Raw genomic sequence first — 16642 nt, forward strand, 5'->3', positions numbered from 1 at the left:
CATTTAGAAAAGGCAGGCGAGTAATTATCCAAAGCCTAGGTTTTGTTCTGTCCTTTATCCTTGTGTAACCTCACATTCGACAGAGTTTTAAGGGGAAACCGGGAAAGCGAAAGACCGAACGGCACTTAACGCTGTTGCCACTTGCAGCACCAGCGACCTAGTATAAATTGTGTTAACTAAGGGAGCATGACTAGCTAGCTAGTAACTAGTTCTGTTGAAAATTATGGGATGGATTGCCATGGCAACAGACCAGACGTCACTTTCTGGGCATGTGTGTTCCATTTTTGTCTCTTTTTTTATTTTCAGACTGGAGGATTTGGATAGAGCAGAGCGAGGAGAGAAAGAAGCTTTTTTTTTTGCTTCTTGAATAAAGAGGGCAGCCATCTTTCTTGAAAAAAGAAAAGATAACTCACTGTTCGCGAAAATATAAAGCTAATTCTATGCAGACGTGTGAGGAGACTGTGGCATTCTGAGGGTTAAGTTTCTATACTATTCTAGCAACAGAGGGAGTGCGAATTCGCGAAGGACAACGTATGCGGTAAAGATGCCAGGGTCGCTAAGCAATGAGGACGAGGGACAAGACGACATGGATTTTGAAGACGAAATACCAGGTGAGAGAGGAGTTCAGTGTGAGGGGAGGTGTATCCCAGACTCCCCCCGTCAGATATGATCCACCGCCGCGCTGGGTAGAATGCGGAGAAAAAGGGCTTGCCCTGCGCAATTGTAGACTTGGAAAAGAGAGGAAGAGGTGGGATAAAACGGGCTAGCGCAGAAATGCCAGCCACCAGTGAATGCTCCCAATTTTCGGGCATGGTTGACCCCAAAGTGTGCGTTATTGTATCGGTGTCTCCGGTGCCCGGCGCGAACGCTTAACTGACGTTTGTGTGTGTTTAAAAAAAGAAGAAGAAGGTATAAATGGGAATGAGCTTTCTGCAGGCAGCGTCAACAACATGCGGTGCTGCGACCAGATGATTTGGCTTTTTCTGGTTGAAGTTGTGGAGACGATGCATTTGCAGTGTGCGGGAGGGTACATTTCTGTACTTGAAATGGACCGTCGTTCCACAAACTCCATTTTATGTGCAAAGATTGTGGGTTTGGAATGTTTACGTGATTTTTTACCTGCATACACCATTTTGTTATAGTTATCTACTACTTAATGACTTGATGTAGCACACTCCAAACCACTGATTGTCTTGGAAAGAGTAGTAGTAGTGTACATTACATCTATTGTGTTTTGATGAGTTGGGTTTCATTGCAATGCTTCAGATATCGAGTGTGGTAATGTACTTTGTTTCAAAATCTCTTGACAAATGCTCTCAAGCCCTGCATGAGAGTAACATTGAATAGTTTGAGCCATACTGTAATAAATGGCACCTCTGTTCTACTCAGTACCCCATATCAGTAAACACACAGCCTCGTCACCACAGACTATTTTGCAAATAGCTGTGCCACTTGCTTACACTTAAAATATACTGTCACTTATTTTTGTGAACTGGACTGGGCAGGCAAGGTTTACTTTGTCTGTTACATTTCATGGTCTCCTGTCAGTATGACCACATTATTGTTGATATTTATCATCTACAGGAAACACCCAAAAGTTAACTGAGCTTGCGAGTGGTACGTTAGGTTTTTCGTAAACCTTCCCGATGGCCTTTTCGAGTTCAGATATTTGCTAAGAATGGCCATTCGATAAAACTATGACAATATGTGCAAACTTGAAAGGGATACATTAATAACATGTTGATGTGCCCATCCTATGGACATGAATGAAATAATACATGCAGATCTTTTTTTACAGTAAAGTTTTTCTCAATGCAGTAACACCTTGTTGGGATGCATAAAATTGAACAAATAACCTGTATTTTCAAACGATTTGGTTAGTGTTTAGCAAATGACCTGCTTTCTGTGATCTGTGGTGGACTACCATGTAATGCACCATTTTGAATACATTATTTAAATGGTAAATGGTTGGCATTTATATAGCGCCTTTATCCAAAGTGCTGTACAATTGATGCTTCTCATTCACCCATTCATACACACACTCACACACCAACGGCGATTGGCTGCCATGCAAGGTGCCGGCCAGCTCATCAGGAGCATTTGGGGGTTAGGTATCTTGCTCAGGGACACTTCAACACAGCCCGGGCGGGGGATCGAACCGGCAACCCTCCGACTGCCAGACGACTGCTCTTACTGCCTGAGCCATGCCGCCCCATTATTATCATCGTATGACCTGGGGCCCCTGAAGGTATCTTACCTATCTTACCTTACCTATCTTACCTTACCTATCTTACCTTACCTATGGCAAAACTACCAGACGCTACCCAAGTAGGATAGCCCATTTAAGACGCTTGCACCCCCCCTGCCTGGGACTTTGCACTTGGCTGTTTGGGAAGGTTTCCCGAGTCCGCTTGTTAATCAGGGGCTGTCAGGCGCTGTCATTTAGTGGCTGTTTCTCCGGGCTGATCAATCTCTGGGGCAGAACTGTCTGGACCCGCTGCTGTCAGAGCCGCTGTCAGTGTCAGAGTGGAGGTGCTGTGAAGAAATGTCTTACAGTCATGAGCCTGAACCAATACCACCTCTCTCTCTCTCTCTCTCTCTCTCTCTCTCTCTCTCTTTTCCGTACCGCTGTGTTTTACCTCAATAAAATCAATGCATTCATAGCTCTTCCCCCCCCCCCCCCCCCCCCCCCCCCACTCCTCAGGATGGCCGCTTGCTTTGCCTAAATTGATGAGAGATTAGAGCGGTGGAAAGCCTAACGGCTGCATCGATTCTCCCACATCGCCACCCCCCTCCTATTTGCATGCTATTTTTTATTGCCGCTGAGGTTTCCGGCTTAATTGAGGGTTTGAAGAAGAAATATTTTTCGGCTCCGAAGTGTAATTTCTCTGGACCCGATCGGGTCGTGTTTGGGGCGACGGGCGGAAGGCTAGTCCGGCGATCGTTGTGCTCATATTGTTCTGCTTGTCAAGGTTATTCGGATGTTGTGATGCGAGAGGTTCACGACTGCTTTTTCGCCCTCTTTTGTTTGTCGCCCACTTGCCACTCTGAGCACATATCAACATATGTCTGACAGAATCTAATTGTTTTCATCCTGTACGGAGATGTGATTAATTGTTGGCCACTGGGTGTGATCTCAGGCACATTTTATGGAGTCTCGGTGGAGTAATATGAATGAATTTCTATTAAGATCCTTGACGGCAGTTTTCTTATTGAGAAATTAGATATTATTTCTTAATGCGCATGGTTAGGACGGCGAGTGCACTTTGTAAGTTTGTAGTGCTGCCACATCGGATGAAATCGCCTCAGAGACTGGGACAATAGCACATTTCCACGCTGACGTACAACCACTGAGAAGTGCGTTTCATAACATAAATGAACATTCATTTATTATTGTCATTATTTATTGGAAACATTATGATAAAAACGTGTGTCTGTAGAGCATGGAGTGAGCAAGACCAGCACAAGGAGACAGAAATGGTCAAAGCCTTGCTTGGTGTCTTGTGTGTAACGTGTCATTAGAAGGGGACGATGCTTGTTGCAGAGGGTGAAGGGGTGACACCAGTAAAAGGTGAAATATGTTCCCAGAAGTGCAGAGAGAGGGCAAGAAGGGGACCCCCGTTTGCTCGTATCTGTAGAGGAGGGAATGGGATTGAAAGACTCAATATTGACAGAAGAAGATTAAGCAATGAGGCGAAAAAGAGGACAAATATAGGCCTATTTTAAGATGGGGAGAGGACATTTTGGAGGCGTCGGGCAAACTGACCAGACAAATTGAGGGAGAGCAAGAAAAAAAAAAAAAAAGGTTGGAACATGCATTATTTGCATAGATGGTGGTAGGAGAGGCCATGGGCGGTAGCGATTAGTGTGGGAATGCACTTGAAACCGGAGTGGACCTAAAATGGAGCCTTGGGAATCCGAGGAAGGAGAGCTGGATGAGCACAGAGAGGGAGAGAGACCCACTCGAGGAGGTCCAGTTCTGCGAGGGTGATGAGACGGACGACCAAGAAGGAGCAACCCTGCAGTCATCGGCGATGCACGGATTAGCGCGGGGTAGACGGGGAAAGAGGAATTGAGCGATTGATAAATTTTATCGGGAAGCGGCCGAGGGACGGAGATGGAGACGGGCCTGAAGACGGTCTGAAGGGTTCACTGTGGAGGACGGACGGGAGGGAAGATGGCAGAGGATCAAGGGGGGGGATCACAGTGCGGAGACACGCCGCCGCTGGAGATGCGTCTCGTGCCTCAGACACAAAAAGATATTCTTGGAACTTCTCCATCGCATAGGCGGCTGCCGTTGCTTTTTCTTTCCCCTTTTAATGATGCGCTGTGAAGTAGACATCTCCCTCTCAGACCCGTGTGTGTGTGTTTGTGTGTGTGTGTGTGTGTGTGTGTGTGTGTCTGTCTGTATGTGTGTGCGCAATCATCCTTCCAGAATGTTCTCAGTGTGACTGCGACCGTTGGAAAAAAAAAAACCCACCAGCCGTTGCCATGTCGGCAGCTGGGCTGCTCTTTAAAACATCGGAAACACTTATTAAATACACAGTAAATTATGTGCGCCCTGTCTTGCTTCAGCAGTTTTGAATCCGGCTCATGTTTATGTGCGGGATTTGTGCGCGTACGGACGTATAGCAGACTCCACTAATGGGCATCAACACTCGCTGACTGCTTGGAGGTACACTGTGCTCAAAATAATTATAATTTGCTGTAGCATAACCAAAAGATGTCAACCTGAGCCACGGTAATATGGCCTGAATCAACAGTGCTACGACAAGAAATTATGATCAAAGACCTTTATGGAAATTGTATCTAAAAATAAAGAAAAACTATTTTTTTGTAGTTATTATTTCCAAATGTAATCCATTTGATTGCTAAATTCATTAGCCTAGCAAGCATAATGGCCTGTAGATAGCTAAGCTAAGTCAATAATTGTTGGCTGTGATTTAATTTTATAGCCACTTAAATCAGTAGCCATGAAATAAATACAGACATGAATCTTGTCAGATACGTTGCTTTAATTGTATTCATGAAATAAATGTTGGAAAATGAAATGTTAGCTAGCTAGCCAACCTGGCTTGCAACCAACGAATTGTCTTGTGATGTTTCATGTACTTTACTAATTACTACTACAATTCCGTGTATCACCACAATATGTAGTGCTTTTAGGTCTACTTCCATTAATGATACACAAAAATCTCATTCACTAAAATGTAGCCACGTGATTTGGGATAAGAGAAATGTCATTTTTTATCATAAATGTAATATGTAAATATATATATATAGGATAGAAGTCTGTTAGAAGTCCGAAATTAGCTATTGTACCTTTATCTAACTTAACAAAAACCATCTGTTCAGTTAGCACGCTAGTCAGCACACTGACACACGGGCAAAGCTGGTGGGAATTGCATGACGCATTCCTCAGTGAGACTAAGAGGCCAGTTCCCCTCTTGCAATAATTTTATATAAGTTTGACAAACAAGTCCCGTGGCTCTTGCAAACTCCACTACAGGCTTTCTGATGAATTGTCAGGACATTTTATACGTATAATTTCTGAATTATGTCCTCAGGGGGAGGATACCACCAGATTTATTTATGTTTCAATGTACGCCCTGCTGAAAAAAAACAGCTGAGGCTCGGTGTTGAAACAGCCGATAGCTGGTTGACCAGTTCAGACCAGTTCCCAGCTTGACACGGTTTGGCCAGCTCAAGCTACATATGTTTTGAAGCAGCTGGGACCTGGTCAACTAGCTCAGACGGGCTACCAGCACTAACAGGTTGCCCAGCCCAGCTCATACCCTGCTAGACCAGCTTTATGACCAGCTCATACCCAGCTAGACCAGCTTTACGACCAGCTCATACCCAGCTAGACCAGCTTTACGACCAGCTCATACCCAGCTAGACCAGCTTTACGACCAGCTCATACCCAGCTAGACCAGCTTTATGACCAGCTCATACCCAGCTAGAACAGCGTTATGACCAGCTCAAACCCAGCTAGAACAGCGTTATGACCAGCTCATACCCAGCTAGACCAGCGTTATGACCAGCTCATACCCAGCTAGAACAGCGTTATGACCAGCTCATACCCAGGTAGACCAGCGTTATGACCAGCTCAAACCCAGCTAGAACAGTGTTATGACCAGCTCACACCCAGCTAGACCAGCTTTATGACCAGCTCATACCCAGCTAGACCAGCTTTATGACCAGCTCATACCCAGCTAGAACAGCGTTATGACCAGCTCATACCCAGGTAGAACAGCGTTATGACCAGCTCATACCCAGCTAGAACAGCGTTATGACCAGCTCATACCCAGCTAGACCAGCTTTACGACCAGCTCATACCCAGCTAGACCAGCTTTATGACCAGCTCATACCCAGCTAGACCAGCGTTATGACCAGCTCATACCCAGCTAGACCAGCTTTATGACCAGCTCATACCCAGCTAGACCAGCTTTATGACCAGCTCATACCCAGCTAGAACAGCGTTATGACCAGCTCATACCCAGCTAGAACAGCGTTAAGACCAGCTCATACCCAGCTAGAACAGCGTTATGACCAGCTCATACCCAGGTAGACCAGCGTTATGACCAGCTCAAACCCAGCTAGAACAGTGTTATGACCAGCTCACACCCAGCTAGACCAGCTTTATGACCAGCTCATACCCAGCTAGACCAGCTTTATGACCAGCTCATACCCAGCTAGAACAGCGTTATGACCAGCTCATACCCAGGTAGAACAGCGTTATGACCAGCTCATACCCAGCTAGAACAGCGTTATGACCAGCTCATACCCAGCTAGACCAGCTTTACGACCAGCTCATACCCAGCTAGACCAGCTTTATGACCAGCTCATACCCAGCTAGACCAGCTTTATGACCAGCTCATACCCAGCTAGACCAGCTTTATGACCAGCTCATACCCAGCTAGAACAGCGTTATGACCAGCTCATACCCAGCTAGAACAGCGTTATGACCAGCTTGGCCATGCTGGTTGACCAGCTCATACCCAGCTCGACCAGCTTACGACCACCTCAATGTTCACGCTGGCATAGCTGCCTTTCACAGCAGGTTGTGTTCCTTTTTTTTTTTTTTATACAAGCGTGTCCAACTACTTTTCTTCTTCACGTGATCTTACATATCCCATGAGGGCGCGGGACCACTGCGGCGTTCGTGCTCTCAGGAGGGGAATGCTGTAGCGGGGCTCTGTGGACGCCCCGTTGGAAGGACAACAAAGAGTCCTTCACGTCCCCTTGTCCTCATGTCAGCGGGTCGGGGGCCAGCGCGTTAAGCAGACTCTTTTCCGTATGGAGGCTGTCAGGAGACGACCGCCTCCCCCCCCCCCCCCCGTTAACGGCGGAGATCTCGACGAAAGGGGAGTGCGGCTGGTCCAGCGTCTGACGGAGAGAGCGCCGGCCGAGGAGCCCTTGTGGGAAGGTCGCGGCGACGCGGTCCGTCTGCGATCGCGTTCGGGCGGCGTGCCAAACCCCCCCCCCGAGCTGCAGGTCTGAGGTCCACAGGGCCGGGCGCCAGCTCCTCTTACCTGGCAGCCGTACAGAAGCCCCCCCCCCTTTGATACTTGGCACTGACCCGGCGTCAGAGGGATTCTGGGAAATGTCTTCCGGGGCTCGCAAATCAAGAGCAGAGTCAGCGTAGGAGTCGCAGGTGGAGGAGCTCGGCCCGGGTTCGCACTGTGAACACGCAGAAAGTAAAGGTGCAATAGGCAATTTTGGGCTTTTGACGGTCAAGAGAGGAATTGCTGCGACAAACACGCTCAAACCACAACGCTGTTTAGCCCTCCCCCTTCTCTGTGAATGCGCTGACGTCGAAACGCCATTGGCTGTGGCGATTAGAACCAATTTTCAACCAATGGGCTTGAATCATTGTACAGCTATATGATGTTTTGGTACAGAGTGCCTGCCCGTCAACTGCATATTTTGAAACCCGAATTTAAGGACTATAAACACAGGCACAGGAGAGTCAACATGTCAGTGAGTCTTTTTTCAATGATAGGAAGGGATTTACGATGGTCTTGTAACAATGTTTTAACACAGAAATCTTACCTATTGTACCTTTAAAGGTGGCATACAGTTTTGTAGCTGTGGGCTAAAGGGGTCGTTGCTCTGATGCAACCGTTACTGCTGTAAAGTGGTGCTGAAGACTCACAGGTGTCAAGCCTTAGTGGGGTTGAGCTGTTATATCATAGCACATCATCAACAGTGTCTGGGCAGCCTGTAGCCTTGTGCCTAAGGTGTGTGACTGGGACCCGCAAGGTTGGTGGTTCAAGCCCCGCCGTGATAAAGATGTTGGGCCCTTAACCCGGGGGATTTTCTCCTGCTCAGTCTAATCGACTGCGAGTCCTTTTTGGATAAAAGCGTGAGCTAAATTACAAATTATTATTATGCGAGTCCTTAACCGGAATTAGTTGTGAAAGTATTCGGCTGTATGAACATTGAATGAAAATAAAAAGATCTTAAGCCTTGGAAATGTCCCTGGATAAGATCACCTGCTCGGAAACTGCGTCATCGTAACTGCATCACTGCATCATCACGATCTGGAAATTTGAGAAAATAACAGATTCTTATTTTTTATTTTTTTTTGCAGACCAGTTTGGCAGGATGATATTATGCACCGTATCTAAGTTTTATTGGGTTTTTTCGTGCAGAATACTTAAGTGAAAGTTTCTACTAAGCGCAGTTTTGTTTCTGTATGTTGCATCATTCAGAACTTAGGAGTTATGACATCTCCCGAATACCCTGCACCATATCCCTACGAGGGAGAGGATGTACACCTACATCTAAAGCCTGGTGCAACTTCTGCAGATTTATCCGGCTGTTGCGTTAGCAAAATAAACCCCCAAACACACACCCCGAGACCCTTGATCATTTTAGTTGAGGGTCAGAACACTTGTATCTGTGTTCGTGGGTGAATATAGATGGGCTAATCCACAGTAACCGACATTAAAACTGTCCCAATACAGCTACATAAAAGACTTGACATATGCTTTTATAACCCGTCAGGATGAAATAACTCTTATCAGTCTCTTATTATGTAGCAGTATTGAGATTTACCACCCAAATATCCAGCAGTTGTAACGCCAGTTACCGTGGAATTGCCCGGATATTGAACAGTGGATTCAGTGGGGTTCAAAGCGCCCTTTCATTGGCCACATGAAACACGGGGGGGGGGTGGGGGGATCATGACAGGCGAGTTTGATTTGACCTCTGGGAGTCAGAGTCGGAGAGGCAGCGTTCCGGTCGGGCGTTCGTTGGGAATTCGGAAGCGGTTCCCGCCGCTCTTGTCTTCTCCCCTCTTCCCCCCCGCGCTGTAAATTAGCCATGAGGACTGGCATTTTATGGTAATCCTCTGTCTGTTCCTCCGTGACCTACATCGGCTGCATTGAAGTCGGGAGTCTGCAGACGGCCCCGTCGCCACGGTGAGGAGTCTGTCTGAGCCGCGCCGTGTCTGCGCACCGCCGTCGCAGACTCACAGGGACGGGCCCACCTTGAGCTGACGACTGTGACACCGGGCCTGTTTCATAAGGCCTCTTTCCACTCACGACCTGCCAACTGCTGTGACAGGACCGGCCGTGTAATTCGTGTGTAATACGTGCTGACACGTAACGGCTATATCTTTGTTTTGTTGTGATTTTGCAGACTCTTATTTGAAAATGTCTAACATGATGCAACCTGAGACTACGTATGGATACCGCCATAGGTCACCTCTGACACTGTGATGGTTTTTTATTAAACTGGTTTTGGAGATGTATTTGTTACTTTAGACGGTGTATTTTGGTATGTATAAATATGTGTTAATTGTGTTATCCACATTAGCCAATGTATATGTATGTTTAAATCTGTGTGGTAACAATGAAATGAACCGTTTTTTCATGATCATTTGTCTGTAAAATGGTGATCTATGGGCATTTAAGATGGCGTTCGTGTGTGTGTTGGTTTAATCTGATGAAGAGCAAATGGGCTCGATACGTCACTGTTGTGCTAAATAAAGCGTGGAAATGAGAGATATCAGTATGCAGACTTCTTTTCATTAATTCTGGCTGTTAATGCAATCTGATTCCTGTCGGCTGATTACGATATTTATTTCACCGTTCTGATAAACGTCCTTTCCCAGGGTAATTTGCATAGCCTGCCTTTGTACAATTTATTTGCGCAGACTGATTTTATTGAAGAGGTTCAAAGTAGACGTCTCGCTCAAGGGATCTGAAGCAGCCTGCCAAGATTCATCCAAGATTCAACCCAGCCGACAGATCGTGATGGCTTGTGCAGTCTTTGTTTAGATGGATACCAAAAATTGGTGGACAAATGAGTGTAAAAAAAATATCTTAATTGGACTGTGATGGCTCCCAGTGCTTCTCAGCTGTATTAACCGGTCAGGTTAACCGTCTCTCTGTTTTACTGCGTCTTCAGTCAATGTTTCCGTCGAGACATGCCCAAACATGCGTTTGCGTAGGTAGGTGCGTCCAAATATCTTAAATTTGTTTTTAAATTTGAGACCTAAAAATATAAATACGCTGCTTACAGGGCACTAAATATATGTGTGAAGGTTTACAGAAAAATACTGTTTAAGAGTATGGTAAAAAAGTGAAAGGTCATATCTGCCTGGTGCCAAATTGGAATCTTAGAAGCTCAATATCTCAAACCCACTCAGATCGCTGATGGAACCTTCTAATTCCAAGGTCATGAATCGGCAAGCATTATTTTTAGTTTTTTTTTAAACTGTATTGAGAGATGTTGCGTGTGTGCCTACCTGCGCAGATGAGGAAGAGGAGGATGAAGCGGAATCGACACCGCTCACGCCCCTGGACAGGTTCTTCTCCGAGAGCAACTCCCTCAAGCAGCAGAAGAGGAAGAAGATCTGCAAACTGAAGGAGGGCAAGCTGCCCAAAGTCAAGAAGAAGAAGAAGCAGGTGAGGCCCCTTCACAACTCTCACACACACACACACACACTCCCTCACACACACACACACGCACACGCACACGCACACGCACACGCACACACACACACACACACACTCACTCACTCACTCACTCACACACACTCGCTCGCACGCACGCACACTCGCACGCACACACACACTCACTCACGCTCGCTCGCACGCACACACACACACACACACTCACTCACTCACTCACTCACTCACTCACTCACTCACACGCACACACACTCGCACATACACGCACACACACACACACACACACACACTCACTCACTCACTCACTCACTCACTCACTCACTCACTCACTCACTCACTCACTCACTCACACACACTCACTCACTCACACACACACACACACACACACACACTCACGCACACATACGCACACTCACGCACATGCACATGCACACACACACATGCACGCTCGCTCGCTCGCACGCACGCACGCGCACGCGCACGCGCACACGCACACGCACACACTCACTCACTCACTCACACACACACACACACACACGCACACACACACACACACACAGAAGAGCAGCTGAAACGGAGGATAGCCCTGCTGGAATAAAGCCTCAACTGGTCACTGGTTGACCTGTTCAGACCTGCTCCATACTCAGCATGGTTTGACCCAGCTCAAGCTAGGTTTTGAAACAGCTGGTAGCTGGTCAGTTCAAGCTGGTCATAGTTGGATGACGGTTGTGATCGCAGCCCGGTAAACCTTAGTTCTCTCGGCTTACTTATCTCGTCATTGTCATATTCAGACGAGCACAATGTTTTATGTGTTTATATATTTGTATAATACAATATACAGTGCCCTCCAAAGGTATGGTAATGGCAGAGTGAAATGTGTTATTGTTGCTATGTATATTCTGTACTTTGGTCTTAAGGTGAATATTAGACTTTGCGGTGTTTACTTGCATGCATTTCACAGAAACAGCTGTTTTTTGTTGAGTTTTTACCCGCATTTTCAGCTGTGCAAAATGAAGTTAAAGGATGACTAACAGGAGTCTTATTGATGATGTAATGGTGGTTGGCAGCAGTAGGCTGAATTCAGAAGTATACTGACAGATTTTGTCTGGCTACGTACAAAGAAGTTCCTCCAACCTCATCTGCCAGTGCTTCAATCTTCAGCAAGACAATGACCCCCAAACACACTGCCGATGCAACCAAAGCATTTGTCAAAGCCGTAGTAAGATTTGGACTGTCCAGCAAGGTCAATCAACTGACTTAAATCCAATCCAGCATGCATTTCGCTTGCTGATGAGGAGACTGAAGCCAGAAACCTCCTGAAATAGAGATCAGCTGAAAATGGCTGCAGTGAATGCTTGTAATGGCATTTCCAAATCACATGATTGGTGATGTCAGCGGGTCATAGACTTCCTGCAGTTAATGCCTGTAAGGGCTATGCAACCAAATATTAGACTTTTTGACTTAGATTTAGTTAAAATCCCTTGGTTAAATTAATTTTGCACAGCTGGAAATTTGGGGCTCAAGTCCAAATGCTTTAAGTATAAGAAAAATAACACATTTTAACTCCACTGTTACCATACATTTGGAGTGTTTATACTGTATTATATTACATTTTCGTCATACTCTTGTTATTGTGCATGCAGTGTCAGCTTGGACGCTTGTTAATGTGATGAGAGAATGGGCGCAGATGCTGACAGGGACAGTAGCTCTCCACGTCACGCGATCACATGGTGCCTGGAGGATATATTATTGGATGACTTGGGTGTGGCCTGTTGCTTACGGGTTAAGGTGCATGACTGGGACCTGCAAGATTGGTGGTTCGATCCCCGGTGTAGCCACAATAAGATCCGCACAGCCGTTGGGCCCTTGAGCAAGGCCCTTAACCCTGCATTGCACCAGGGGAGGACTGTCTCCTGCTTAGTCTAGTCAACTGTACGTCGCTCTGGGTAAGAGCGTCTGCCAGATAACATTACTGTAATGTAATGATATATTACTGGATTAATTATACTGTAGTTGAAACAAGTATTTCAGGCATATAATTTAGCCTCCTGACTGCTTACCCCATTACACAAAACTAGCTGACTCTGCCATGGGATTTTTCTGTGATCGTAAATAAAATCCCATGGCAGTTTTTTAAACATCCTTTCTCCGTCTGATTGGCTGCGTAGTGCCTTGCCTCCCCCCCCTCGCTGTTGATAACTCCCTGAGACGGCCCCGCGCCCCCCCCCTGCCGGCACACAGCCGGAGGCGGCGTCTCTGACCCGGACATGACAGGCCGCAGCTCGTCTGACGCCGGCGGGGCCAGAGGCGGGCGGCGCGGCGCGGCGTGTGAGGAAGCCTCTCTGACAGCCCCTCTCTCCAGGGCCGTCGCCCGAGACCTGCGGGGCGCGTGACTGGGCTGATCCCCGGCCGCCCGTCTGTCGTGTGAAACCTGGCCGCCGCTCCGCCGCGTCCTTGGCCACGTCCCGTCCCCCCCGTCTCGAGCCCCGGCGCCTCCCCAAACGCCCCGTCTCGCTTTTATCTGGATCTGTGACCGATTGGCCCCGTACACGGAAACACAGCGTGACACCGTCGGAAGAGATTCCCCCGAAGGCGCTGTCAAAAGAGAGTCTGAGGATACGCACGATTCTCCCCGAGACGGGAGACTACGGCGGGCGGCCAGCTTTCGGCTATCGGAACTCTTTATTTTCATTAATATTCATGAAGGCTGAACACTGGTCCATCTGGCCGTTAATTGCGCCGGTGTTTGACTGATTGGAAATCGGAGATGCGGGGATTTAAAACGTGCTGTCATGACGTGGAGGTGCGGCACTGACTCTGACTGGCTGACTCTGCCTCCCTGACTCTGACTGCCTGACTCTGACTCCCTGACTCTGCCTCCCTGACTCTGACTCCCTGACTCTGACTGCCTGACTCTGACTCCCTGACTCTGACTCCCTGACTCTGCCTCCCTGACTCTGCCTCCCTGACTCTGACTCCCTGACTCTGACTCCCTGACTCTGACTCCCTGACTCTGACTCCCTGACTCTGACTGCCTGACTCTGACTCCCTGACTCTGACAGGCTGCTCACAGCCCTGGGGCTTCAGTGGCGGGATCTGGGTTAAGCAGCCGCGAGGGTCCGTGGGGTACGCCGGGAGTGGGAACCTGTGGCCGCCTGCCACACTGGCCTGGATCTTTCACTTAGCGGGGCGGATTAGCACTGCTCTCCATGACATCAGAGACAGTGTGTGTGTGTGTGTGTGTTTGCGTGTGTGTGTGTGTGTGACGGAGGCGTGTCCAGCCCCGCTCTGATTGGGACAGTGATAAACGAGCTTTCGGGAGTGGTGGGCGCTCTCCTGACCCCTCCCGGGTCCCGGGCCGCTCTGTTCCGCTCTGCCGGGCCGCTGGAGCTCCAGTCCCACACTGCTAATCAGAGGGTCTGCTGGAGCTCCAGTCCCACACTGCTAATCAGAGGGTCTGCTGGAGCTCCAGTCCCACACTGCTAATCAGAGGGTCTGCCAGGACAGCCCTCATACCCCAGACTGTTGGCACACACACACACACACACACAGGCGCGCGTGTACACACACTGGCAGGCATGTACACGGACAGGCACACACACACACACACACACACACTCACGTACACACACACACACGTACACACACACACACACAGACACGCACGCGCACACACACGCACACACACACACACGCACACACACACGCACAGACACATGTGTACACAAACACACACACAGACACACACACGCGCGCACCGACACGTGTACACACACACACACACACACACACACGCACACATGTGTACACACACACACACACAGGCAGGCATGTACATACATACATACACACACACGTGTGTACACACACACACACACACACACACACACACACACATAGGCACACGTGTATACACACACACACATGTGTACACACACACACACAGGCAGGCATGTACATACATACATACACACACACGTGTGTACACACACACACACACACACATAGGCACACGTGTATACACACACACACGTGTACACACACACACACAGGCAGGCATGTACATACATACATACACACACACACGTGTGTACACACACACACAGGCAGGCATGTACACACACACTCACACAGGCGAGCGTGTACACACACACAGGGACATGTGTACACACACACAGGCACACGCGTATGCACACACACACACAAACACAAGCAGACAGGAATGCTCAAACTCACGCACAAACAGATGTGTACTCTCGCTCAAAAAGCCCCTCCCTGACTGATCTGCTACTGATTAACAGCTGCTGAGAGAGAGAGGGAGAGACAAAGCATGAAAAAGAGAGTGACATGCTGCCATTTTGCCATGCTCAGATGTTTTTTATTACACATTTTAAACGTAGCGCTTTTCATTAAATAGTTTTAATCTCCATTTTTACTGAACATTTTACTCAAAACTAATGCTAATCAGCTGTGCTGAAGATTGGACGAGGCGAGAGACGGAGGTAGAGAGCGAGAGAGAATGTGCTCCCTTTCTGTCTGACGCACAACTCTTGTTTATTTATCAACCCTCAGACACAGATCTACTAAATTAGATTTTTGTATTTATTTATTAATTTATTTATTTTCTAACCGAGAGCCACAGAAATTCTCTCCCGTTTTCATTCCCTTTCATTCTTAATCTGCCCGTGTCCCCGGAGCACGATTGGTCAGTTGTCCGTGTCTCTCTGTTCTTGCGGCGGGCGGCGTGCGGTCGGCGGGGGGGGTTGGGGGGGATCGATGAAGGTCGCAGTGGGAGTGCGGTGTCGGGCAGGGCTCCGCAGGGCCGGAGCGGAGCGGTGCATTGTGGGGGTTCCCCGCCTCCCTGGCGCGTGCGAGGGCGCGGCGTAGGTCCGCGTGCCGCGTGGCCCGGGCAGTGCTGTACAATCAGACCCTTATTTTTCGCCGGCTCGTCGACGCCGGGTCGTGAACCCGCAGGCCGCTGCAGGGAGGCAGTGGTGTTGTGTCTCTCCCCAGGGCCAGAGGCTCCAGACTCGCACGCTCACGCCAGACATGCCCTGAAAGCCTCTCTTTCTTTTCTTTCTTTCTTCTTCAATTACGGCCCGGGAGTGTTTACTATTCAGGCGGCGTTGCCCGTCGAGCCGTTAATAAGCGGACCGCCTCTGGATCGGGCCCCGGGTCTGGGTCTGGGTCTGGGTCTGGGTCTGGGTCTGGGCCCGGGCCCGGGGTCCGTTCCCCCGGCGCTGAAGCCCGACCGGTCTAGACGGGGTCTCCCGTCCGCGGCCGCTGCACCGACCGCCGGGGCATAATCAGATCGTTATGCAAAAGCGTCTGATTGGATGGCGCGGCCTCATTGGCTGGCGCTGCAGGGGCAGAGAGAAGAAACCCAGACACTGTACAGTTGGGTAACCATGGCAACTGACGACGGCGGCAGCGGAGGGGGCGGGGGGTGGGGGGGAGGGGGGCGGCGGGGTCGGGGGGTTCTTTAGCTTCAGCACGAGCCGAGGCGTGAGGCGGCGCGGCCCTTTGTACGCCGGGCGGGGGGGCGGGGGGGGCGGGGGGGCGGGGTGTGTGTGTCTGAGGATGTAATCGGCCCGCGGGAAACCGAGCGAACCCACGTGAACCCTCACACCGCTGCTCTCTCTCCCTCTCTCTCTCTCTCTCTCTCCCTCTCTCCTTCTCTCTCTCCTTCTCTCTCTCTCTCCCTCTCTCCTTCTCTC

The 16642-nt window shown here is 48.9% G+C and overlaps 1 protein-coding gene across 1 annotated transcript in view; it reads left to right on the forward strand.

Moving 5' to 3' along the window:
• The first annotated feature begins 241 nt into the window (after positions 1 to 241).
• chd5 (chromodomain helicase DNA binding protein 5) overlaps positions 242 to 16642 on the forward strand; it is a 60713-nt gene continuing 44312 nt past the window's right edge. The window contains exons 1-2 of the mRNA XM_061257701.1: positions 242 to 611; positions 10768 to 10919. Of these exons, the coding sequence (XP_061113685.1) occupies positions 545 to 611; positions 10768 to 10919 (219 nt within the window). The 5' untranslated portion in view covers positions 242 to 544. The remainder of the gene's footprint in view (positions 612 to 10767; positions 10920 to 16642) is intronic.

The sequence above is a fragment of the Conger conger genome, chromosome 10 (assembly GCF_963514075.1).
Source record: "Conger conger chromosome 10, fConCon1.1, whole genome shotgun sequence".
NCBI lineage: Eukaryota > Metazoa > Chordata > Actinopteri > Anguilliformes > Congridae > Conger > Conger conger.